The sequence below is a fragment of the Cucumis sativus genome, chromosome 6 (genome assembly GCF_000004075.3).
Source record: "Cucumis sativus cultivar 9930 chromosome 6, Cucumber_9930_V3, whole genome shotgun sequence".
Lineage (NCBI taxonomy): Eukaryota > Viridiplantae > Streptophyta > Magnoliopsida > Cucurbitales > Cucurbitaceae > Cucumis > Cucumis sativus.
Window position 1 is genome coordinate 30,020,246 of NC_026660.2, and position 24,920 is coordinate 30,045,165.

The 24,920-nt window shown below is 35.4% G+C and overlaps 6 protein-coding genes and 1 non-coding gene across 7 annotated transcripts; 4 read left to right on the plus strand and 3 right to left on the minus strand.

Moving 5' to 3' along the window:
* The first annotated feature begins 421 nt into the window (after positions 1 to 421).
* On the plus strand, positions 422 to 4,236 carry LOC101217636 (uncharacterized protein ycf23). Its single transcript, XM_004134539.3, has 9 exons — positions 422 to 787; positions 1,103 to 1,168; positions 2,117 to 2,191; positions 2,276 to 2,338; positions 2,453 to 2,512; positions 2,741 to 2,830; positions 2,921 to 3,028; positions 3,726 to 3,848; positions 3,959 to 4,236. Exons 1-9 carry the CDS (start codon positions 446 to 448, stop codon positions 4,088 to 4,090), a joined length of 1,059 nt encoding a protein of 352 aa, XP_004134587.2. The 5' UTR covers positions 422 to 445; the 3' UTR covers positions 4,091 to 4,236.
* A 528-nt stretch (positions 4,237 to 4,764) lies between these two features.
* Positions 4,765 to 4,836, plus strand: TRNAW-CCA. Its single transcript has one exon. It is a non-coding gene; the product is annotated as a tRNA-Trp (tRNA).
* Positions 4,837 to 5,166: 330 nt separating this feature from the next.
* Positions 5,167 to 8,022, minus strand: LOC101208195 (high mobility group B protein 14). Its single transcript, XM_004134586.3, has 6 exons — positions 7,846 to 8,022; positions 7,288 to 7,467; positions 6,396 to 6,453; positions 6,235 to 6,279; positions 5,624 to 5,704; positions 5,167 to 5,518 (listed from the first exon to the last, which is right to left on the minus strand). Exons 1-6 carry the CDS (start codon positions 7,914 to 7,916, stop codon positions 5,468 to 5,470), a joined length of 486 nt encoding a protein of 161 aa, XP_004134634.1. The 5' UTR covers positions 7,917 to 8,022; the 3' UTR covers positions 5,167 to 5,467.
* A 363-nt stretch (positions 8,023 to 8,385) lies between these two features.
* On the plus strand, positions 8,386 to 14,015 carry LOC101210889 (DNA replication licensing factor MCM3). Its single transcript, XM_011659985.2, has 17 exons — positions 8,386 to 8,564; positions 8,655 to 8,764; positions 9,141 to 9,349; positions 9,870 to 10,000; positions 10,078 to 10,316; positions 10,467 to 10,703; positions 10,912 to 11,066; positions 11,154 to 11,362; positions 11,482 to 11,647; positions 11,717 to 11,910; positions 12,083 to 12,142; positions 12,232 to 12,321; positions 12,431 to 12,615; positions 12,880 to 12,948; positions 13,050 to 13,191; positions 13,309 to 13,404; positions 13,719 to 14,015. The coding sequence occupies exons 1-16, from the start codon at positions 8,499 to 8,501 to the stop codon at positions 13,366 to 13,368; spliced, it is 2,322 nt and encodes a 773-aa protein (XP_011658287.1). The 5' UTR covers positions 8,386 to 8,498; the 3' UTR covers positions 13,369 to 13,404; positions 13,719 to 14,015.
* A 603-nt stretch (positions 14,016 to 14,618) lies between these two features.
* On the plus strand, positions 14,619 to 17,088 carry LOC101222213 (uncharacterized protein At2g34460, chloroplastic). The gene is made up of 5 exons (XM_004134558.3): positions 14,619 to 14,847; positions 15,032 to 15,247; positions 15,349 to 15,468; positions 16,339 to 16,611; positions 16,707 to 17,088. The coding sequence occupies exons 1-5, from the start codon at positions 14,695 to 14,697 to the stop codon at positions 16,869 to 16,871; spliced, it is 927 nt and encodes a 308-aa protein (XP_004134606.1). The 5' UTR covers positions 14,619 to 14,694; the 3' UTR covers positions 16,872 to 17,088.
* On the minus strand, positions 17,069 to 20,324 carry LOC101203368 (uncharacterized protein At4g18257). The gene is made up of 3 exons (XM_004134565.3): positions 19,807 to 20,324; positions 17,663 to 17,983; positions 17,069 to 17,481 (listed from the first exon to the last, which is right to left on the minus strand). Exons 1-3 carry the CDS (start codon positions 20,079 to 20,081, stop codon positions 17,322 to 17,324), a joined length of 756 nt encoding a protein of 251 aa, XP_004134613.1. The 5' UTR covers positions 20,082 to 20,324; the 3' UTR covers positions 17,069 to 17,321.
* A 769-nt stretch (positions 20,325 to 21,093) lies between these two features.
* LOC101207952 (60S ribosomal protein L18a) lies at positions 21,094 to 22,876 on the minus strand. The gene is made up of 4 exons (XM_004134585.3): positions 22,725 to 22,876; positions 22,432 to 22,547; positions 22,203 to 22,266; positions 21,094 to 21,750 (listed from the first exon to the last, which is right to left on the minus strand). Exons 1-4 carry the CDS (start codon positions 22,737 to 22,739, stop codon positions 21,409 to 21,411), a joined length of 537 nt encoding a protein of 178 aa, XP_004134633.1. The 5' UTR covers positions 22,740 to 22,876; the 3' UTR covers positions 21,094 to 21,408.
* Positions 22,877 to 24,920: the final 2,044 nt, after the last annotated feature.

Consider the following 24,920-nt stretch of genomic DNA (forward strand, 5'->3'; position numbering starts at 1 on the left):
ATTTTATTTTTGAGATATTTTCAAATAAAACATAATAAATAAAAAATATTTACAAAAAATTTTCAGATTATAGAGGGGGACATACTTCTACCAATGGATTTAATAAATGTTGATAGACTTTGTTGATCATTGATAGAATATTATATTTTGCAAATAATTTCAACAATTTATCATTTCAATATTTTTCCTTTATTTTTCAATATTTTAAAATAAAAGGTATTGTTTTAAGTGTTTTTTTTCATTTTCAATTTCCTAATTTTAAAAACAAGTTTTCGGTTTAAAATTTGAAAAAAAAGCTTTTTTAAAAATTAGTTTTGAAATACAAAATACACAAAACAAATTGAAAAATTCTAAATAATTTTGTCAATTTTTTTTATAGGTGAAAAAACTTATTTTAAAATTAGAAAATTTGAATTAAAAATAAAAAGAGCTTTTTCGGACTTCGATGCGCGAAAATATCTTCATCCTTGAAGCAGGTTCTGCAGTAGAAGAACTGCCGGAGGCACCGTTTCCTTATCCGTTCCCGCTTCTTCTTCTTCTTCTTCTTCTTCAACATTGCCTCCAGAAACTCTATCTAGGGAAAAAAAATATGCATACCTCATTCTGCTCCCCATCTTCTTCTTCTTCCCTTGCCATTTTCAAGCTCAACCAAAATCCTCTTCTCCCCCATCTTGTTTCTACACCGCGTTTAACTCTCAAAAGAAGACCCGCTTCCACCACCCGAGCACTTCTCTCAGCTCATAGAGAATTAGTTCTGAAGGATTTTCATGAGCGACGAGCTCTCAAGGTAAGCCTATTTTCAGCTTTCATTTACCGATACTCTCTGTTTTTACTGTGGATGGAAAATGTTACCGTTTGAGGATATTGCAATGGAATTTGGAATTTGAGAAAGATTTAGTTTGATTTGATTATTTCTAGCCAGTGTTAACTGCACAACCATTGCAACCCGTTTATAATAATATTAATAAAATTCCGAGTTAGATAGTGTTCATGAATAACCAAGAATAAGCTGGTTCTAGTGTTCATGTAGCTCTATTATTTAGTTCGATTAATTATTTTCTCTATCTAAATCTTTAATGCAATTGCATTATATGGGTTTCAGATTATTTCAGGCCTGCAGAACCTTGACAGGGAAAATGTGGCTTCTGTAGTCACCGCAGCAGACAAGGTGAGTTGTTTAGTGTAATTTAGTCTTGTTTGATTACCCTTTAGTTTTTTGTTTTTAAAAATGAAACTTACAAACATTACTATTACTCTTACTTATGGTTTTCTTTGTCTGTTATTACTTCTTACAAATGTTTTTAAAATTCAAGCCATCCTTTTCAATTCTGTTTTTGTTTCCATTATGAGGTTCATAATTCAAAATTTTCCTAAAAAACAGATGAATATTTTTGTATAGGGACGACAAAAATTCAAGTACAATTTTAAAAAACAAAAAACAAACAATTACCAAAATAACCATATGGCATATATTACTAACAGTTTATGAGTTGAATGTCGATAATTGAATTTATATTCTAACCAACATGTAAAATGACATAGTAGGATCTTAGGAATAAATCGAGGGAAACCGACTTTAAAGGTGTTATTAGACAACCTGAGATTTTATCTCAAAATATATTGACATTGAAAGAAGTAGTCCATTTATGATATAAAGAGTACGAGGTCCCTTGATTTTATTGTGGGATCCTTAACAAAGGTAACAATTTTAACTGCTAGAGTTATCGGTAATTTAATATACATCGTGATGAACCATCTGTGAGCGATGAACTCAGGGTTGAGAAGGGAAGGAAGGTTGCATATGAAATGCATCGTTGTAGAACTACCTCAGTAAACCAAAGGCTACATCCAAAGTTGCTTTCACGTGGAACAAAATGGAAATCAAGTAGTGCCCATGTAACCTTTGATTATACAAGCCCTGTGGTCGCTTCTATTTTTTGCCCTCTTTACCCTTTCATCAACATTCCTCAATATTTTTATCTCCATGATCGTCTTCTTGAGCCTTTATTCTAGGGGCAAACTGTTATACTTGTTCTCAGTAGATATGGAAGTTCTTGATTCTATTTCAAACTAATGACAATGTACTTTCTTCATGTTGCTGTTGTTTTGTTTCCAGGGGGGAGCAACTCATGTCGATATAGCATGTGATGCGGAGTTAGTGAAGCTTGCCATTAGTTTAACTTCTCTTCCGGTAAGTTAATAATCTTTAAAATCTAAGAGTTTATGTCACATTCTTCTGAAAACTTTCCGTCCATCTCATCTCTGCATGTTACAGGTTTGTGTTTCTTCTGTGGATCCAGCAGAATTCTTACCTGCTGTTGAAGCTGGAGCATTAATGGTTTGACCCCTAATTAGTTGCCTTCAATTTTCTCTGAGTTGTACATACTTCACTATAAAGAAGAATTTCCTCAAGCAGTACATTTGTTTTAATGAAACTAATTGGAAATTGCAGGTAGAAATTGGAAACTATGATTCATTTTATGAGGCGGGAATAATTTTCTCTGCAGATCAGGTACAAGGCATTATGATAGCATTATGAACACGTTATATATTTGAAGCATCAAGAAACTAATATTGCATTTAGTTGAGGCAATTTACAAGCACTCAAAACTTGAATAATATGCTCAAATGGCCAAGAGGCTAAAAGCTCAAATGGAGTATAATAATTCAATCAACGTTTCCCGAATAGAACTTCTTGATGCATTCATTCTAATTTTTGAATGATGTTTCTGTGATGTAGATATTAAATCTAACAAAAGAGACTAGGAGGTTACTACCATCTGTGGCCTTGTCAGTCACCGTGCCCCACACACTTGGACTTCCTGATCAGGTTAAAGCAGGGGCTTATTAATGCAAGTTGTGGGTTTTTTTCTCCATTAGCGTTGTAGTTGTGCTAACTGAAACTTTGAGATATTAACAGGTCAAGCTGGCAGAGTTGCTTGAACAGGAAGGTGTCGATGTTATACAAACTGAAGGAGGAAAATGTTCTCATCCTTCAAAATCTGGCATCCTCGGCTTGATCGAGAAGGTAGGATGTAGAATCTACTGGTCAGAATTATACAATTTTTGTTTTGCAGAGCCTAGATTAACTGCTTCAAGTTAAATTTTTGGCATCTTTTCCCATAACCAAAATAAAATATGAGGTTCAGAAAATCAGTAGTTGGAGAAACGACTATTTAATCCAAACATCTACCCTCTGCTAGGGCATATCAAGATTAATTTTACAGGAACCAAAACACAATCAATCTATAATAAAATGTAAATGACAAAAAACTACAAAATAGCTCTAGGTAATTCGAGGAACTTTGACCCTTTCTTCTTGAGATTTGTACCTCTGTATTTATAACCAAATTTCATAACAACTCCTCTACTTAATTACGATTAGACTCTGGTTGTTTCTTGTTAAAAAAAAATTACTAATAGACCTTAATATCCTAATAACATTCTAATACCATTCCCATCAGAATTCTCTGCTTAATTGGTAATACTGCTCAAGTTTTCCCCTTTAACAAAAATATCTACTGATTTTTCATATTAGACTCTTCTCTGCGAAACTAAGCAAGGGTGAAGAGTCACTCTTAGTTTTATATGACCACATTAAATACGTCCTTTAGCAAAAGCTTAGTGAAATACATATACCAGTCTTCTTTGACTGCAACTCTACCGCTTAAATTTCTCATTGATGTAAATATTGTAACTTGCCTATTTGAATTTGATAATGACAGGCAGCGCCTACACTAGCAGCTGCATATTCAATCTCAAGGGCTGTTAAGATTCCCGTTATGTGTTCGTCTGGATTAAGTGCTGTCACAGCACCAATGGCTATCACAGCTGGAGCTGCAGGCGTGGTATGCCACTCCTTCCGACCTCTCTCCCCATATAGTCTGCTCAGATTGGAGTTAATGTTTATGTTATGAGTATAGTAGAGTGAAATGATGTTGATGTCTCTCTAATGCAGGGCGTGGGATCAGCAGTTAACAAGCTCAATAATGTCGTAGCGATGATTGCAGAGGTTAGGAGTATTGCTGATTCTTTAGCACCAACAGCTGCCCAGCTAAGCAGACCCGATAGCGCGTTTTTGAATTTGTAGATTTATGGTTCTTTTGCGCATATGCGAATATTAGCTTGCCTTTGCCAGTGCAAGGTAAGAAACATTTGCCTTCTTAAATAAGATCCCTTCATTTGACTTTCCCCATAACATGCTTTTTTGTTAAGACTCCAAAGAACGATTCCTATTGCCTCCTCCTCCTATGTTATTACAGAGTAGTTGCATAAAACGTTTTAGTTTTGGAAGGACAAAGGACACAGTAATTGCATAAGATCCTTCAAAGATGACGACGTCGATGGTATTTCATAGCATCGACATTTTCGTGTAACAGAGCAGGATAAGAATTCAAACCTATTGAGAAACACTCTTTGATCAATTGCACCACATCGCATGTTTCAAAGATTGTGCTATTCCAAAGCTGTACATTCAACGATGCTGCAAGATTCTTGTCGAAAAGCAAAAAAAATACTACCGAAAGAGGAAAGCTGCTGGCCAGACTAAATTCGTAGCGGTGCGCATATAGATTATCTAGAAATCTATTATTTGAACTCAGAATACAACTCGAAATATACTTAGGTGGGAATCGCGCTTCTGAAATAATCAGTTGTAACATGAATTGTGTTTTGATAAATTTCAGCTTTTAAACTTGGAAAAAGCATTATACGAATTATAATACCAACAAACTAATAAAAGTATGTAGCTTAGTAAACAAACATGGATTCGTGGCGCAATGGTAGCGCGTCTGACTCCAGATCAGAAGGTTGCGTGTTCGATTCACGTCGGGTTCATAATTTTTTTTATTATCTTGTTTGTTAAAATTATAACATTTCAATTACCTTTGTGTTAATATGTAACATCAATCTTTTAATTGGATATTTAACATTAAATATAATACAAGATAATTGTTTTTTGGTGCTTTAAATTGAAAATAAATTCATTTAAAAATATTTGATCAAAATTAAACCAGAAAATAAAAGGTGGCAAAGAATTGAATAGAGAATGAGCATTGAAAAGAAAATACATGACAGAACGGATTTGGAAGTTCTAGGAGAGTTGGATTTAAAATCAAGAAAAGTGATTTCATATAAGTTAATAAACAATCAAATTTACAAACAATGTAGACGGTAAGATTCCCCCACAATCATTTTTTTCCTCATCCCACTCGGAGCCATAGCCTTCAGAACATTTGGTTAACAAAAGAAGCAAGTTCTAACTTCTAAATAAACATTGAATTGAACTCTTTGAAGTTCCTGATTTAATTTAAGTTTTAACTAATTATCATTAAATTAAAAGAAACCCATTTGCTGGAGAAATTTATACAGAATATAAATTAAACAACTAAGAGACAGGGGGAATTGTTGTTCTTGAACAATCTCTTTCTACAGAATCCTAGCTATAACGAACAATGGCCACACAGCTCTATCCATCAATCGCCCAATCTTCCTCAGATTCTTGATCTATTCCACTTTCCTGCAATGGTTTTTCCAAAAGCTCATTCTCTGTTTTTTCATCTTACAAAATATGGAATTAGTGTGCTGTTCAATAAGAAAATCAGCTAACCATGTCAGAGCTTACCATCCTCTTCTTATATTCTGTCATGGCTTTGTCAAACTCTGCACGTTTCTCTGTAGCAATATCATAATATTGTACTTTTTCCTGATATAAGAAACCACGTACATGGAACTTTTAAGTTCTTGCACTTTTTAGGAGAAAAGAAATTAACTTCTAGATGCCACCAACTTCCATAATAAAGATTCCATTTAGGAAGAATTGTTTTTGTTTTTTTTGTTTTCTAAAATAAGAAGCAACTTCTTTGATGTAATGAAAGGAATAAAAACTTAAAGAAGTCCTAATTGGAACAAATAACCTACAAGGCAAATCCTACGTACGATAATCATAACCGTTTAGTATTGTAATGAATACGTTAACAGACATACAATAGCATCTAATTTTAGATGTAGTGTTGATCTGCTGCATGGTGTATATTTTTCTTTTGAAAAAAAAAGCTAGAAAGCAACTCATACATATGCATGTCTTTGTCATCTCACAAGAAAGCTTGAAGGTAGATCAATACGAACCAAATAGCCATGATTTGTAAAGATCTAAGTTTTGTGTACAAAAGTAAATTGAAGTATACTATCAATCACTAAGTTTGAGTCAAAGTTGAGCATTGATAGAATATGAACCTCATATGTCATTGTTTTCCATTTCTCCCCACATGCCTTGCCAACCTGAGGTATGGAATAAAAAAGCATCAAGGTTGATTGATAAAAGTGAGAAAGGATAAACAGATGTGAGGAAACCCCACATATTCAGAGGGACCGGCATTAAGCTTTCACAAACTTACATCACGCATCGTCTTGACATCTGGATTCTGTTCTTGAAATTCCTTGCGGAAATCGTCCCTTGAGAATGATAATACAGTTTAGTTCTGTAAGCTAGCGTCCTAAATGGTGCCAGGTTTCATCAACTATAGTATTAAAACATGCGTGCTAAGAAGACTGATGGAAAGATTCCCTAGCTATCTCAACGGTTGTACTGTATATGCTGAATATGAACAGTAGAGTGAAAATCAACATTGCAAGTTTTAGAAATCAATCGTGTGCTAAAGATGGCTGTTATCAACTCTCAAAAAAATAAGCACAAGTTCACCATATAGCATGTGAGTATCATTTCTTAGATGTATACTTGGGCAGGACAATTTTCAATGTCTCAAAAGCTCTCATAGAGTTGCAATATCAAACCATATCTACCGATATATATGCATGAGGCATGAAAAGCAGACGAAATCAAAATCAGTAGCATTTAACGCACATACCACTTAACTTCATTCAGTTTAAAGTTAAAGAAGCAGTTGGCAGACTTAAGTAAGATGGCAATCGTGATGGTCAGAAACAGAATAACAAAGAGATGAACAATATGCATTGCATATAAGCAGAAGGGCATTACTGTTGAAGACTATAAGCACTTCGTGTTGCAGCCACTTAAAGAACCCTAAATCAGCAACCAAACCAAGCTTTTCGTGAAATTTTATATCCCTACCTTAATATGTGTGCAATGGAACCATGACACTGCCTACATCTTTTAATACGTGCACATTAAAACCATGAAAATGCAGACACCTTTAACTAATATGCAAACATTAGAACTGTGAAAGTGTTCAAAGTTGACTTACGCAATTCAAGTACTAGACAAGGTAAATTCTTAAATGAGATAACAGTAAGAGAAAGGGATCATACAAAAAGTAAAAGAAAGCAGTAGGTGGTTTCTTTGGCTTATTGACATCAAATTTATCATTTTTCTTCTTCTGTTTTGAATTTGGCTTCTTGATTGTCTTCGCTCTCTTATCCGTGTTAAATCTGCTAGCTTTTGCTGCACTTTTCATGTTTTCGCTTCTTTTTACGCGTAATCCCGTATTCCTGAAGGTTTCCACAAAAATTGTAATGAGCAACATACTCTAAAGAAGAGGGTAAAAAATTATGAATCCTAGGCAATCGTTTCAACAATATACAGTTTTATTAACATGATAAACTACGAAAGCCCAAATGGGTAGAAACTCCCATAACTGCTTTCCACCATTGAAATTGGAAATGATAGTTGAAAAGCAGCAACTCAGTGTTCAAGTCACTTGAAAATAACTAAAATAGCCATACGGGTTTAGAGAATTATTCGTTATTGCTTTGTGTCGTGGTCCGTTGTGGTTCTATTTAGCGAACAGAAACTTCAGAAGCATAGCTCGAAAAACGATTACCATGAATTTAAACAAGAGAGGAATCATAAGGATAGTGTTTATTTACTCTGAAGACGCTTCAGAAGAATCGCGCGCAGAAGCTGAAGATGATTTTTGGGGATTTTTCGCTTTCGCCATTGTTCTGCGCCGTTGTGCTCTCCCTTGGTCTGCAAGCGGCAAAGCCCGGCCCGGACTCGGTCTTCCTGAGTTTCAATTCTGAACCGGATTGGAGTGGCTCATCTCATTTTCTTATTAAAATTTTATATTTTTGTAAATAGTTTCATTTTTTTTATTCATAATAATTTGTCAATGTTAATATACTTTTTCATATTTATCATTATTTGAAAAAAATCAAATAGAAGCTAACTGTTGATACGATCTATGTGTTCAAAACTATATCATACTTTAAACATATTGACAATTGTTGATACGAAATAATTAATTGACAATTGAATTTAGAACATTTAGTCGGGCCATGAGGTTGGGCTAACGAGCCGAAGTTAATTCCAGCCCGTTAAACTGAACTTACTTGTATGGGCCGTGAAGGAAACTTCCCGCCTAAAGTAAACAATTTTCGCGCCAAATCTGAACCCCTTATTGGCAGTGAAGTGATCAATCGGACTTCTGTTTATCTCTCGATTCGAGGTCTCTTCACTCGTCATCTATCGCCGCCGGTTCGTCGACGAAGAAGCAAAGGAGAGGAAAGTTAGGGTTAGGTAAATGGACGTTGGAGAAGAAATTAGGGCAGCTCACAAGCGAGATTTTTTGGAATTCCTTGAACAGGATGTGTGTTACCCTTTCCTAAACCCTCCATTCGCTTCTTTTTCTGTTACTCTAACGTCTCTTCACGATGTTTGTTTTGCTGATTTGACTCAGGTTGGGAAAGGAATTTACATGGAAGAGATCAAAGCCATGATTAATCATAAGCGACATCGCCTCATAATCAACATTTCTGATCTTCATTCTTTCAGAGACCTTGGTCCCAGGTTTTTATGCCTTCTTTCTTCATCATTGTACATTGTATTTTACTTTATATGCTAGGGTAGTTTGAATTTATAGCTCATTGAGGAGTAGTGTTTGGGTTTAAGTTGTCAAATTGGAGTACCGATCCACTTGCCGCAACAAAATGGTTTTCTTCTTTGGGATTTCGTTGAAGAACGTATGCATTATACTATGAACTCTGCAGACTGTGTGGTTGGTGGTAACTAAAGAAATATTCGCGGTACTGTGATACATAGGGTTCTTTTTTCCCAGTAGTTCTGTTGGAGCTTTCGTTTCTGGTTGCACCTTGCATCATAGTATTTATAAACGAGGATTTGAAGTAATGGTTTTTACAGTTTGTTTACTTTCATTTGTCTGTAGGGTGCTTAGGCATCCCAGTGAGTACATTCAGCCATTCTGCGATGCAGTTACAGAAACTGCTCGCAGTATTGACCCAAAATACCTCAAGGAAGGAGAACAGGTTATGGTGGGCTTTGAGGGCCCCTTTGTTTCTCGCCGTGTCACTCCCAGGGATCTTCTCTCTCAGTTCATTGGATCTATGGTCTGCGTTGAGGGCATTGTTACCAAATGTAAGATTACCTTTGCTAATTAACACTTAACTCACGTTCTTTAATCATAGCAATCTAGTTGTTTCTCGTAATTTTGATAGTTAATATTGGTCACGGCATGAGCAAATGTAACACTTGACATACATACAAACCCACACATCTGAACATAGCTGTGAAGTTGTCGTATGACTCTTATCTCAACTACACTATTGTTCCATTGAAAATTCTCAGTATATGGCCTCTATATTAATACTTAATCTAACGAGCTAGTGTTTTCATTTCTTGCATGATGCACTCCGGTGATTGCAAAATCTATCTAAATTAAACTATGACCACACTGTCTGTAAATTTTGGATATGTTTTTGGTTGTATGAATGGCGCAGGTTGGTTTAAATTTTGAAATATTGGATGAAAGAAAAACTTGATTGTATCTGAATAATTTCAAATATTTGATATTTGTCTTTTTAATAATTGAGGCTGTACATATGTTTCAATGCTCCCGTTTTACACATGAGTTTGATTGGGTGGTCACTGAATACAGGTTCTCTTGTTAGACCAAAAGTTGTCAAAAGTGTTCATTTCTGCCCCACAACTGGAGCTTTTACCAGCCGTGAATACCGTGACATTACATCCAACATGGGCTTGCCCACGGGATCTGTGTATCCCACAAGGGTAACATTAAATAATTTGTTTCCAAGTAATATTTTCGATGCTCAAGAAATTGTGCTGAAATAAACTTATTTTCTCAGGATGACAATGGCAACTTGTTGGTTACTGAATATGGCCTGTGTAGATATAAAGATCATCAGACCTTATCAATGCAAGAAATGCCCGAGAATTCAGCACCTGGTCAGCTTCCACGAACAGTGGATGTCGTAGTTGAGGATGACTTAGTTGACTGTTGCAAGCCAGGTGATCGTGTTGCTATTGTAGGAATATATAAAGCTCTTCCAGGAAAAAGCAAGGGCAGCTTGAATGGAGTGTTCAGGTAGCTTACTGGATTGCTGTCTAAGAACGTTTCTAATTCTATATATCTTGTGGCTGCTTGTACATCCTTATATTGAGGTTCTTGTATACCTTGAACGTTTAACCCTTCTACAACTCGGGTGGGATACTAAACTCTACTCTTTTCTTATAGGACTGTTCTTGTTGCAAACAATGTTTCTCTACTAAACAAAGAGGCTAATGCGCCAATATACAGTCCTGAGGACTTGAAGAATATTAAAAAGATAGCTGAAAGAGATGACACATTTGATCTTCTTGGTAACTCTCTTGCACCTTCCATATATGGACATTCATGGATAAAGAAAGCAGTGATACTGTTGATGCTTAGTGGGGTGGAGAAGAACTTGAAGAATGGCACTCACCTAAGAGGGTTAGTACCTTAACTGTTCCCATTTTCTATTTTTCTCTATCGATCTTTGTTGTGGGTTGGACCACGAAGTGTCCAAAAACACACATCGAACAAACATGTGTGTGTATGCATATTAATAAATAATATGCATTAAAAAAATTCTATTTTGTATTAGCTCAATTTAAGGGTTGGCCACAGTTATTAAAATAGTATTACCTTCTTCTTCTAGTGATATCAACATGATGATGGTTGGTGATCCTTCTGTTGCTAAGTCTCAGCTTTTAAGGGCAATCATGAATATTGCACCCTTAGCAATATCCACAACAGGCCGTGGTTCCTCTGGCGTTGGGTTAACTGCCGCTGTTACATCTGACCAGGAAACAGGTGACTCTTTTTGGTTGTTCTACTTCTAGCATGTCTGGCATCATTTGATTGTATTGTAAAGGGTGGTTATATCCTACTATCTGGCAGGAGAAAGAAGGCTAGAAGCTGGTGCAATGGTTCTTGCTGATCGAGGTGTTGTCTGTATTGATGAGTTTGACAAGATGAATGATCAAGATAGGGTTGCAATACATGAAGTTATGGAGCAGCAGACTGTTACCATTGCCAAAGCTGGTATTCATGCTTCACTAAACGCTCGGTGCAGCGTGGTAGCAGCTGCAAATCCCATATATGGATCGGTAACTGATATGCACTCAACTCCCCTTATTATTTTATTTAAGCATATAGTTGATGATGCACATATGGTCATTATTATACATTAAGACTTTTGGCTTTTGTTTGCGCTTCAAATTTACAGTATGATCGCTCGTTGACACCGACCAAGAATATTGGTCTTCCTGACTCTTTACTCTCTCGATTTGATCTACTATTTATTGTATTGGATCAAATGGATCCCGATATTGATCGCCATATTTCAGAGCATGTGTTGCGTATGCACCGTTATCGTTCAGTACTTGATGGAGGTAAGGAAATTCATTCACTTGCTCACTTTTTAGTTCTAAACACTATTTAATTACCCTTAAAACAATTAGGTGAGGCTGGGGGATCAATGTATGGAAGAGAGGAAGAAGCTGAAGCTGACACTTCTGTCTTTGTCAAGTATAATAGAATGCTTCATGGGAAGAAGATTGATCGTGGTCGGAAGCGTGATACTCTCACCATCAAGTTTCTTAAGAAGTACATTCATTATGCTAAGCATAGGATACAACCTGACCTAACTGATGAGGTGATCTTTCTGGCTATCTACTACTTTTACTTCTTATGCTGGAGTGTGATAGTGCACTTGAACTGAAACTACTTTAACGAATTAGAAGTCATGGTCCTCGAATTACTCTGTTTATCTATTATCTTCTTTTTTGTTCCTTGCACTCTTGATCAATTCATATGTGTTAGTGCAGGCCTCTGAGCATATTGCAACAGCTTATGCAGAACTTAGAAATTCAACTTCAAATGCGAAGGCAAGTTAGCTTTATCTGAAATGACAACCAGTGTAGTTATGGTATCCAATTTATTATCTGATAGCTGATAGAATATGAATGCATTGTAGACTGGTGGAACTCTTCCAATTACTGCCAGAACCTTGGAAACCATTATACGACTCTCAACTGCTCATGCAAAACTGAAGTTGAGTAGAAAGGTATATTGGTGTTATTATGATCCTGATACTATATTTTACGTGAATGATTTTTTTCCTAGTATTTGTTTTAAACACTTTCCTTCAATGACACTTTATCTGAAAATGTAAGGTTTCCAAATCTGATGTGGAAGCTGCCTTGAAAGTTCTTAATTTTGCCATATATCATAAAGAGTTGACTGAAATGGAAGAGCGTGAGCAAGAAAGGGAGAAAGAATTGGAAAGAAAGCGCAGAGCTGAAGATGAAACAGTGGAAAATGACAGACCAGAACGAAGTACCAAAAGAAGAGAGGAGGGGTAAGCAATAATACGTAAAGAACAAAGCCTCTATATCTTGCAGCATTTTTTTGTCTAGATGTTTCTGTATTTAGTTTCTCTGCCTAAAGCATGATCTTCAACCAAGCATCGGATATAAACTGATTCTTCCATATATCTTATTTTTAATAATTAAAAACCTGACCATTGCTGTTGATTGACTAATAATTAAATAAATAATGTGCTGACCATAGCTTTTGATTTTCATTCAAGTTATTTAACGATTTTACTTGTTTTTGTCATTAGCTCAAGGACAGATACCATGGAGATCGATGATCCTCCTGCTGAACCAGAACTTGATCTGTCTGCAGAAAGGTTTGTCGAACTGCTAGCAATCACGCTGCCTTTTCCACATGTTATTCTCATTTTTGGAATTATCTCCGTTTTCATTCAAATGCTTTGATATTGTCTTACAGGACAGAAGCATTCAATTCTCTTTTTGGTCAGCATATGCGTGCAAACCACCTGGATGTTATATCTATTGCAGATATTGAGAACGTTGTTAATACTGCAGGAGATAATCGTTACACTGCGGCTGAAATAATGTTGCTCTTGCAGGTAAATGAAAAAATTCCAATAACTAAGACACCTTTTGAAGTAACTTGATCTACGCCAACATCTTCTTAATTGCAAGTTATATTGTTTGAGACCTAACACTAATTTGAAAATTGGCAGAGACTGCAAGATGATAACAGGGTAATGATAGCTGATACCATGGTGCATATGATATCATGATTTGTGACGACAATTCTAAGCAGGAACTTAACATAGGTACAGCCGTAGTCACTTTAGTTCCCCTCCCGCCACGATTACACCTTGGTTAACTTTTCAAAAAGTCTTGCCCTTATATGCAAGTTTTTATTTTTAGGGTACTTGTAAATCCCAGTTTTGAGATGGCTTAAACTTCACTCTTTCCATTTTTTTCTTATAATTTGAAGTGGCTTGCATCCATGTTCTTGTTCGAAAGATGTCAAGACAACTCACTCCACAATTGCTAGCTGGCTTTTACTGTTCAATTTAATTATCTCAACTCACAGCTTGAATTGAGCTTTAACTCTTTTCATATGTTCTTCTATTGTTAACAGAAGTAGAACACTTCCAGGAGAAACCAACTTGTCAATTAACATCCCATTCTCAGGCGCCTGGACTTGAACGTATGTAGATGTTTAAAATTTTAAATAGTATTTCATGGCAGAAGGCGTTTTTACGGATGAAGAGTGTTGGTTTGGTGGCACATTGGTTGCCTCTCACAGATTTCCTTTATTTATCATGGATCTTGTGTATTTTGTTCTCCAATAGATCATTTCCTCTTTTATGTACTGTCAATTATTATTATTATTTTTCAACCTCCAGTATATAGTAATTAATAGTAAGCAACTTAATTTCCTATGTCTATTAAATGATAATAAATATTAACAATCGATTATTTAATAAAGGTGTAAGCTAAACTTGTTTTGTGTACCCTTTTTACTAATAAATACATCAAAGAGAAATTGCTTTCCTTAGCCTGCAACGTCTCTTAAAATAGTTAACAGAACCCGGCCCACCGTCTTCTTCAGAGAGAGAGGAGCTACAACCAAAATTAAGCACAAATTACGACAGCACGAGCAAGGCAGTGGTGAGCAGTCATACGACTCTTTAGGACACCTTGTGGCGTACACAAATCCAAATCAAACAACTCTATTATATCTCACTCATTATTCATAGGTTTCACAAGATGAATACAATCAGATTTCACTAATAATTTATGTCTAATTTTATAAGAATACTTTTTTCGCCAAGCTTAACCCGTGTTCTATATGTTGAAAGTTTAGAAAATCCTAATTTTACCTTTTAGAAATGGTTACTTATATTTTGTAGGGAAAAAAAAACAGAAGAAATTTAAAATAATTAATAAATATTGATGTTAAGTTTAAAATTCAGTTGGAAAAGAAAAAAAAAAAGAAAAGAATTGAAAAGGAAAGGACCGGAAAGGACTGGAAAGAGCGAAAATAAGAAATGTAAAAAAATGGGATTACATGGCGGCTGTAGAGCGGTGGGAGAGAGATCCGTGGCTCCGCAATGGCCTCTCTTTTCCTCCCCAACGCCATCACTTCTTCCTTCTTCAATTTCAACTCTCAACGTCTCCATTCTTGTCCTCTCTGCAATTCCTTTCTCTCCCTTTCCTTCTCCTCTAACAGACTCACCTCCATTTCCATTCTCAACTCCAACAAGGTAATTCTTCTTCCTATTCTATGCCTCATTTCCATTACTTACGACTATACTCTAATAGGACTGTTATTCACTGATCCCTTACATGATGTTGCGGAAAGAATTGGAAGTCGCCAGCGTTTTTTATTGATTTCTTGGTTTCTATGAATTTTAGTGAATTATTCTAAGTTCTGTTGCCTATTGGCAGATGGAAGGAAATGAAATTACGGAAGAAACTGCACAGACACAAAGCGGGGAGAATTTAAATGTAAAGAGGAAGATTTTTGTGGCCGGTGCATCGGGTAGTACTGGAAAAAAGATTGTGGAGCAGTTGTTAGCAAGGGGATTTGAAGTCAAGGCCGGGGTTCGAGATGTAAGCAAGGCTAAAACTACTCTTTTCCCAGCCAATCCTGCTCTTCAAATTGTAAGTTTGTCACATCGAATTTTTTCAGAACTCGATTGATTATTTGTTACGTAGGGAATTCTTGAGTTCTTTTGGTTGTGATTTTGTTGACCTTGCAACAGGTAAAAGCGGATGTGACTGAAGGCTCGGCTAAGTTGGCAGAAGCCATAGGTTCTGATTCTGAAGCAGTAATTTGTGCTACGGGCTTTCGCCGAGGATGGGATTTATTTGCGCCATGGAAGGTTTGCTTCCAATGCCCTTCAAATTTCTTGAGTATTTTAATTTCAATTCATCAACTCTTAACTACTATGAAATTTGTGAAGAAAAATATAAGCTGTAGCTTAGATTGTCTTGTCTTAATTTTCTAAATAAACTCGTGTTACGCCAAATTGGGAAAATAAAATCTCAACTTTTGCCATGACGGTAGAAATGTTACCTAAAACTCTTATAAATATTCAAAAAGGATTTCAAAATTATCATTGGACTAAAAATTCATCAGAATTTTGGGTGAAAATTTAGACATGGAACAAATGAGATGGTGCGACACTTCCTATTATGTTCGTATTTTCATCCGAAATTGTAATCGATTTCATTTCCCAATGTAATTTTGCTTGATCCTATAGGAGGCCTAGAAATAATGAACGCATGTTATCTGATATTTCAATCCACCATGCTAATGCCAATACCTAAAATTGAAGATCACAATGTGTTTTTTCATATTGAACTATTATCACTCATGAAAGCTGACAATTTTATACCCACCGTGGAATTTATCACTTGGTTTACTAACCGAAGAGATCTAAAGAATCTAGATGCTTTTGAAGTCGTAAGTTGAGTATGCAACCACTTGAATATTAAAGATCATACTAGATTTTTCGAAGTATGAGTTTAAGGTAGTTAGTCTTAATACTGTAAATTATTTGAGGTGTGCAAGTTAAAGCTTGATTATCTGATCATACTAGATTTCGCAATTAATTTTTAGTGAAACACGAGTATAGCTCGTCCAAAATTGGCATACACCATATAATGTCAACATTACAAATTACCACTCATTTGTAGTATGATAAAAATGAAAGAACCAAAGAAATCTTAAAATGATTACATCTCTGCAGGTTGACAATTTGGGCACTGTAAACCTAGTTGAAGCATGCCGTGATTTGGGCATAAACAGATTTATTCTGATCAGTTCGATTTTAGTCAATGGAGCGGCAATGGGACAAATTCTCAACCCAGCTTATATAATTTTAAATGCATTGGGACTCGTCTTGATTGCAAAGCTTCAAGCAGAGAAACACATCAGGAAATCGGGTATTGATTACACAATAATAAGGCCTGGAGGTTTGAAAAATGAACCTCCCACTGGAAATTTAGTCATGGCACCAGAAGTAATCACCTTTTTTTTTCTTCGTCTTGCTTGTTTACCTTGATCGTTACTTCTCTCGACATTCAATCGGCTTACTGAATCTGGGTTGTTTTTTAGGATACACTTTATGAAGGAAGTATATCAAGAGATCTAGTTGCAGAAGTAGCTGTTGAGGCATTGCTTCATTCTCAAGCCTCTTACAAGGTTGTTGAAATAGTGTCTCGAGATGATGCACCAAAACGTTCATATGAGGATCTTTTTGGATCCGTAAAGCAGCATTAGTCGTCTTGCTTTATGGTAGCAATGGCTCATGTTCCAAGCTTCCATGGGCTAATTCATGCTGTATTTCACTGCACATATATATATATAATGTACTGTTTCTGTTAATACATTATACATTCATGTTCTAGTGATGATGTGTAGTTTACTTGTTTCCTCTTACTGAGAACATAAAGCAAAGAATTAAAAGAACTAAGGAATGAAGAAGATTTTTTTTTCCTGTCATTAATTTTACAATACTGTGGGGTACAAAATTTATGTAGTTCTCTCAGAATCAATTTATAATACAATGTGAAAATTAAGAAGGTTGGGGAATAGAAGTTTTGATGGAAAAAAGAACAAACAAAATCCATCATTATCCTGACGAAGGCATTGTCTATTTGCTGTCAATAGAGTCAATGCCCTGTTTCAGTGGTAAACTGTACCTAAAAGACTATATTTCTCTTCCTCTCTTTACGTTTGTCCTGAATTTGATGAAGCCTTCAACTTCTCTACTTGTTTGCGAAGATAAGCCTGTTTCAGTTTCTCACGACGTGCTGCTGCCTGCTCTTGTCTACGTAATTTCAGTTCGGATGCCTTCTCTCTTGCTTGATTTACTTCTTCATGGACTTCCCTAAAGAAAATAAATACCGACATAATCATTGAGTGAGCCTCATTTCATAACATAATTATAATGGAAGTTGTAGCTAGGGGCTTGGCATCTATTAAAATCGTTTTATCTGGCTAATATGATGTTAAATATCGCATAGCATTGAAGACATAATTCCAAAACAGGAGAAAGAGAGAAGTTTTACCTCACAAAGCGCTTGTGTTCGTCGTTGTCCATGGTACCAGATGTCCTCCCAAGTCCTGTTGTTTTTGAGTTAAACAAGAACGATGTCTTGGTTTCATCTTCTGGAGTTTCCATCTCTCCAGGTGCAGGAGCATCATGACCTTGTGGTAGCTGTGATTCATCTTGCTCAAGATTCTTGCGGAAAAAATCCACACAATACTTCTCTTGGTCTTCCTCGTCTGGGAGTTCCCCTTTCACAAGCTTCTCATAGATTGCAGCCTTCTTCTCTAGTGCAGCATAGCTCACCGATCCATCGTTAATAGCTTTCAGCTCAAGCTTGTCCCTGGATTTCGACAGGAAATGAATTTAAAAAGGAGAATGTATATAAAGAAGGAAAAGAAGTGATGATACACCAACGACTTGTTGTGGATAAAACAAAAACATCACCATAAACATGGCAAAACTTTAGCAAATAATTGACATATACTTATCCCTTCACTTTTAGAAAAATCTCAGTGATCTCAGTACTATTACTAATAAGATGTCAGACAGGAAGCATGGTTCGTTCAAAAAATCTAAACTTGAGTCTGTCTCCTATATAATCAATCAATGGGGTGAAATCTAGAAAGTATTTTGGCTTCATTCAAAATATCATCCCTATACCAGTCAAACTAGACGGAAAAGGGAATGGAATCTAATCTAGAAAGTAATAGCCACACCGCATTGCAGAAACCTCTATGCCAACAAAAGTTCTTTTACCTAGTAAAGACGAATGGAGAAGGGAGATGTTACATAATGGAGAGAAGAGCTGAACCCCGAGGAAGATTACTAGGGGGTAAAGATCTACCGATTGACAAAAAGAAAAACATTGGGACTACACAATAACATTACATCAATTCCGAGAAATAATAAAATCAGTTTCTAGAAAACTACCAAAATGGTTTATTGTGTTGTTCATAGTTTCATTGTTCCTTCCAAGTCAGATTCTCCAATATTTTTAAAACCTGGGAAACCATTCCATGCCAGAGTCCACTATACAGAGAATGGGAAAGTCCCTAGTTTTGCATCAACTCGTTGAAAAGGGATAGAACATAGAGAAGGATTGTAAATGACAAGTTAAGGTAGTGGCCAGGATACCATTTAATTTGTTAGGAAGTGTGCCACAATCCACATGACAATCTGTTAAGCAAAGGAACGGTGAGAAATAGATGACCTTGTGTCTCAGAATCATTCAAAATACACCATCTGAAGTGAGTTCGCTTTGGATATCACTTCGGGACTTTCAAGATTGAACTCCCATAGAATTTTGTTTTCAAATTTTTGGGAAACCGTTCCATGCCAAAGTCCACTATAGAGAGAACAGGAAATTCCCTAATCTCGTATCAACTCATTGAATAGGGATAAAACATAGAAAGAGTCGGAAGGCTTGAAGGGCCATTTGATGATTTCTTCCTCAATTAAGGGGTCTTCTGAAGTTGAGACTCCAACAATGAGAGGTAGTTTTCCTGAACCAAACTAAGCCACAATTGATCACCTACAATCAGACTTAACACACTGCCAAAAGCAAATAAATAAAAATCAAACGGGCCTACCATTATGGTATAGGGCTCATAGAAAAGGATTTGCCTCACATCTTCTAATTATTTGCCTCGTAAAATGACAAGTTATTAAAGCCGTACATCGATTAGATATTTGGACAATTTCCCTCAGCAGATGAAATTAGGTTGGTTTTAGCCCTTCATTCTGCATACAGCCATGACCGGATCCTAGTTGGGGAGACTCCCTGTCTCTCACTTAAACTTTCATGAACTTTTCCATTAGCAACAACATTCAAACTAATGTTTCAAGATCTCAAGATCTCATAAAAGAGGAATAAGCTTCAAACTTTTGAACTTTCACTTGCTACACAGGGTTAAGGTTCTTGTTATTTATTAATTCAGCTTGAAGGTGCAAATGAATCACATCATATCTATTTATACTCATGGAAATTGTAATTACTTCAAAAGAAAATTTCTATCGGATTCAGGGATGTTTTTTCAGACTCATAAGACACAATTCCATTCTCAATTAGGGTTTTTCGATATTCATAGCGCCAAACTTCTAATGACCATAGCCAATCAACCATTCACAAATTCAATTAGGGAACTTATAAAAGAAGAAACATACTTGAGAGCGCGGGCCTCGACGCCGGAATTTCGGGAGGAGAGAATGTCTTTGGGAGTGATCTTGTTCTTTGCACGGTGGAACTCGACGCCTGGACCAGCCAATTCCTTGGACTTCTTGGACTCCTCTTGAGACTTGTAGAGGTGAGCCTTGAGCTCCATGATCGAAGATGCGCCGACCCCAGCTATGGCCTTGTGCTTTTTCGGCATAATGGAAGATTCCGTCAGCCATCCCAACGATTCGACAACCACCCTCTTCTTCTTCCCTTCCTCTTCCATATTCTTCAACAATGGTGAAGGAGAAATCGAAAAGAGACAGTAAGAGAAATTCAGAAGCCCGACTTGTTCAGATTCTTCTTCTTCTCTTTCGGAGATGAAACCTCAATCTGTAGCTTCCGGGTGGCTATCTTGTTGCCGATGATTGTTGAGGAACTGCCGGTTTTTTTAATCTTTTACGGCTTTTTTCCCTCTTCGCCACCAACACTTTTATGTAAACTTTGGTGATTGTTTTTTTTTAAATTGGAAAATTAGCAAGAATAGTCTAATTTTAAGGGTAAGGGTTTTATATGTTTTTGGATTACTTTTCTTTAAGACAAATTAGGAGTGAATAGTCTAGAATAACCCTTGAAGTGAAGAAGCCTAAGAAGATGAAATTGAAACTCTCTTTTTCGAGCGCAACCCATCAAACTATACTTCAATCTCAAGCAACCAATGTAATGGAGCTCATGAAACCACACATCAGACTATACTTCAATCAAGCAACCAATGTAATGGAGCTCATGAAACCACACGTGACACTCCATCCGACTTCGTGGACATTGATGAAATGTTATTATGCTTATCTGAACATTGATGAAATGTTATTATGCTTGATAAGGTATTAATTTTGATCATCAATTCTACGATATATAGTCTCAGCTCTTCGAAACCATATGAAATCTAGGTCAAAGCACACAACAACTACTACTTGGCCAGCTATGTATACTGTTATCTTTAAGTACAACAAAGTGTATGTCTAGATAAAAGAAAAGGGGGGAATAATCTCCTAAACCAAATCAGTTTACCCATACTAGTTTAGTTTGATGAATGTGAAGATATAATTTTAAAATTTTGACCCTTTTCATAGATAAGGTCTTCCTAAGCAATTGAAATCGAACTCTAAAAACAGTGATGATTTTTTAGATTGAAATAGAAATTTCTTTTCTTAAATAGCATCACAAAAGAAGTCTCCATAGTTAAAGAGAACAACAATGTTTATAAAATTTATCCTCCTTGAAACCTGAACTTGTAATGAAAAAGAAAAACCCACGTATTAAATAAAACTACCATAGTTCCCAACATTTCAAGAATCCAGTATTGGTCGTACTATTTCTATCACCAGATAGCCACTGAAAAACCATATGGATATCCATATTAAGACTTCATAAGGTGATATACTTCCATAAGAAACCAAAAGACATGGCAATAAACCCAAAAATTTAAAGTCTGATCCCACATATAGTAAAAACAAAATAAACATTGAAGAACCGCTGATACGAAGGTCTCTACCGAACATTTCAAAATAAGACAACTCGGGTCACTTTTTCTCATTCCTTGAACAACCAAATTACATAAACAAATTGGGTCTTGAGGCCTTGTAAGTGGTCTTCAGCTTTCTGGTGGGTGGCCTAACTGTCTTGAAAACCAAGGGGAATTTGATCTTGGAGTCATGGAATTGCTTTGTGCTTTCCCTCTTGCAAAGCTTGGCTGGGACGGTTGCTGTCTTGATAATTTGGATGCAAGGATGCCTAACCCTATGGCGAGAAGCCATTTCAGTGTACATTGCTTCCACCGCTCCGTTTAAGGTGGTGTCTCTGTACTCCTTGTACATGTTGTGGTATCCTGTGCGACTTTGGTAGCGCAACCAAATACCGTAGTTCTTGATCTTTGTTGGGTTCTTCTCAAAGATCTAAAGACGATGACAATTCCATGAGAACAACCCAAATGGAAAAGAAAAGCTAATGATTTAATGCATATGTTAGGACTTAGCAACCCAATCCAGAAAACAGATTCAAATAATAATCAAATAGTACCAAACACAACTTAGAAGCCAAAGCCACTAGTCATGCCACGGTTTATTTCATCAAGAATTGGGGTGCATTAATGGTATAGGGAGATTGCATATTGAATGAGATGCTAATCAACATGAAGTTAATCACAGTAACAAGTTATTCAAAAAATATCAAGTTCAGCTCAACGCCTGATATCTTTTTCATACAATGTGATCGTGCATTTACTATGTGAGCCAACATAAGGTCACCTACATCGATGATCAGACAAATATCCGGCATAGCAATTTTAGGTCATTCTAAGTGGAAGAATGAGGTGTATGAGAAGGGGTATGAGACAAAATCACTTTACCTCGTTGATAGCGAGCACCTGACCATTGCTCTTCTTTACTTTCTTCAGCTTCCGCAGAAAATACCTAAAACAAATCAGCAAAAGGAAAAACAGAGCAACTAGGGTTCAGCTAACACTTTCAATAAACTAATCGAATCTCTAGTTTGTTAATCGATTAGCCAGAGAACATAATAACACTATTCAAGCAATGCCACAAGGAAAATGACGGCAGACAGAAAATAAAACTAACCAAAACTTGGATTTAGCGCGAACTTCATTAGTAGCCCACAGCTTCATTCGGTAAATCTTGGGATGCTCATCTGCTTCGGATGGGAGAGCCCTTCCCACAACCTGGTATTGGTGGAACTGCAAAAAAAAAAAAAAAAAAACGCATCATCAGAAAATTACACAATCAGTGCCATGGCTCCGTACATTGAAAACACACAGACGAAGAGAATGATAGAGGAATTAGACTCAGTTCCATTCACTTATGTTGCAAACGTTATGCCTGGGAGAGTTGAGATTCAGAGAAGGAAGCTTTACCCTGAAAGTAACCATGGATGCTCCGTGTGGTGCTTTCTCGGAGATGGAGGGTTTCTGCGGCTAAGACAGAACGAAAACCCTAGTTCTCCTCTTCTTTATATACATGCCAATTTTTTTATGCAATTGGCCCAAACCCTAAAGTTAATAAGTTTTCAATTGTTATCTTCTTTTTTTTCATTTTTATTTATCTATTTATTTTTTAAATCAAATATTTATTATTTTCCATAGTTGAAGTTAAATTTTTAACTTTTAATAAATCAAAAGATTAATTTTTTAATTTAGTTTTTAATTAGGTAGGTTGATATTTATTTTGTACCTCCATACATGTTTTATACATGTTTTATATAGGAGAGTACTTTTTATTTTCTTATGAACTTTTAAGTGAATACTCGCCAAATAGTATAGAGCATAATATTGTTTTTGAATTTAAGATAAACTTTTGAGAATATATCCAACTCGATAAAATATATTTAGGGTAAGGTTTATTATTATTATTTGTAAGGAGAAAATTGTATATGTTAAATTCTAAATTAATAAATGTGTTGTTTTATTAGTACAAAAAAATGGATAAAATATTTACATTCAAAAATAAATTATAATGAATTTTGTGTTTTAATAGTTATTAGCTTTGTTTTATTGTTATATTGAAAAAAATACTCTTTGTTTATTACTAAAGAGGTGGTTGTCAACTTGGGTAATTTGAGACTTTGGTTGGGTAAGGTTGGTTGAGTAAAAGAAAAATAACGGACAACTTAGTTTATCAATCATTTATTCACATCAGCTCACGATTTTTATTAAACTATTCACACTTCTCACTTATTTATTTGTGTCTACTATCACATTTACTTGTCTATAATTATTATCGACCCAACTCAACCTCAGTTCGTTTTTATCACGGCCCAGACAGTCACTCCCTTTTGCTGCAAGCCCAGTTATGGGTCAAGTGCTTACGGCCCAGATCACCCATTTAAAGAAGGCCAATATAACATGTTGGACAAGGCCCATCGTTATCGACCCAACACTCCTTTAAAAGGAAAATGAAAAGCCCAGAAACGTAATTATTTGAACTCGGGCTTCCAATCTTGAGTGTGGCCCAAACTTTCCAACTTGAGTCGAGATGAAGATGAATGAAGTTGTTTCTACATGTTGAACTCAAAAAAGAAGGTAAAAAAAAAAAAATTAGAGAACTATATGCTTGTTGTTAATATATAAAAACGCTGAGAATCACTATAATACAAAAAATTGAATGATACCAACAAGAAACAATAGATATTTACTCTATTCAGCCTGCATAAATTATTTGATGATATATTAATTATTTTATTTTATAGATCTAAATCTCAATATTATATATACACACACACACAGCAAACTTATGGTATTATAAAATTATCTTATATAAAAACCCATTTTCTGAAATTGGCAAAGTTAAAAAAAAATGGATACAAATAAAAATTGTGGGATGCTTTTAATAGAAACAAAATAAAAGTGCATGTGACCGTATCTCTTCTCCTCTTTATTAATTTGTAAGTTTGGAATTCCAACTTCCCAATTTAGACCTTAATCAAGTATACATGTGTTTCAATCCATCCAATTATATTTAGATTCGTAATTATTCTACATTAATTTATACTTGTTTTCATGTGATTATAAGCAACAAAAAAATCCATACGTGGGTTTTTTTAATTATCAACAAGAATCTTATTTTCAAAGAATATAAAATATTTATGGTTGATTAAGAGATTAGAAGTGTTCATCAAACTACTTTTTAAATTTTCAATTTCTGTCCAAAACATATTTAAATCTCTATGAAAAACTTTTAAATTGGGTGAGTACTTATTGAGAGACAAAGTTGAACTTTCCCAAATTGGGAGAGTCCTCCACTTAAAAAATTTGAAATTAGAATTAAAAAGTAAGTTCTTAAAACAGATAAAACCATTTCAGATAATATACATATGAAATTTCCTAAAATTAGCTATTTTTGCAATATCTTAGGACCCTGAAATTAAAGAAGAATTAGATAAATTAAAATTAACCTAAGTTTGCAACATATTTTTTAAAATAACCTAAATATGGCACTCTATTATCTACTTAGCAATTATTATTAGTATTATTACATAATTATGTTATACGGTGTAGGGCATGCGCAATTAGATAATCAAGATTTGAATCCTTAATTATGTGTTGTTTACTTTA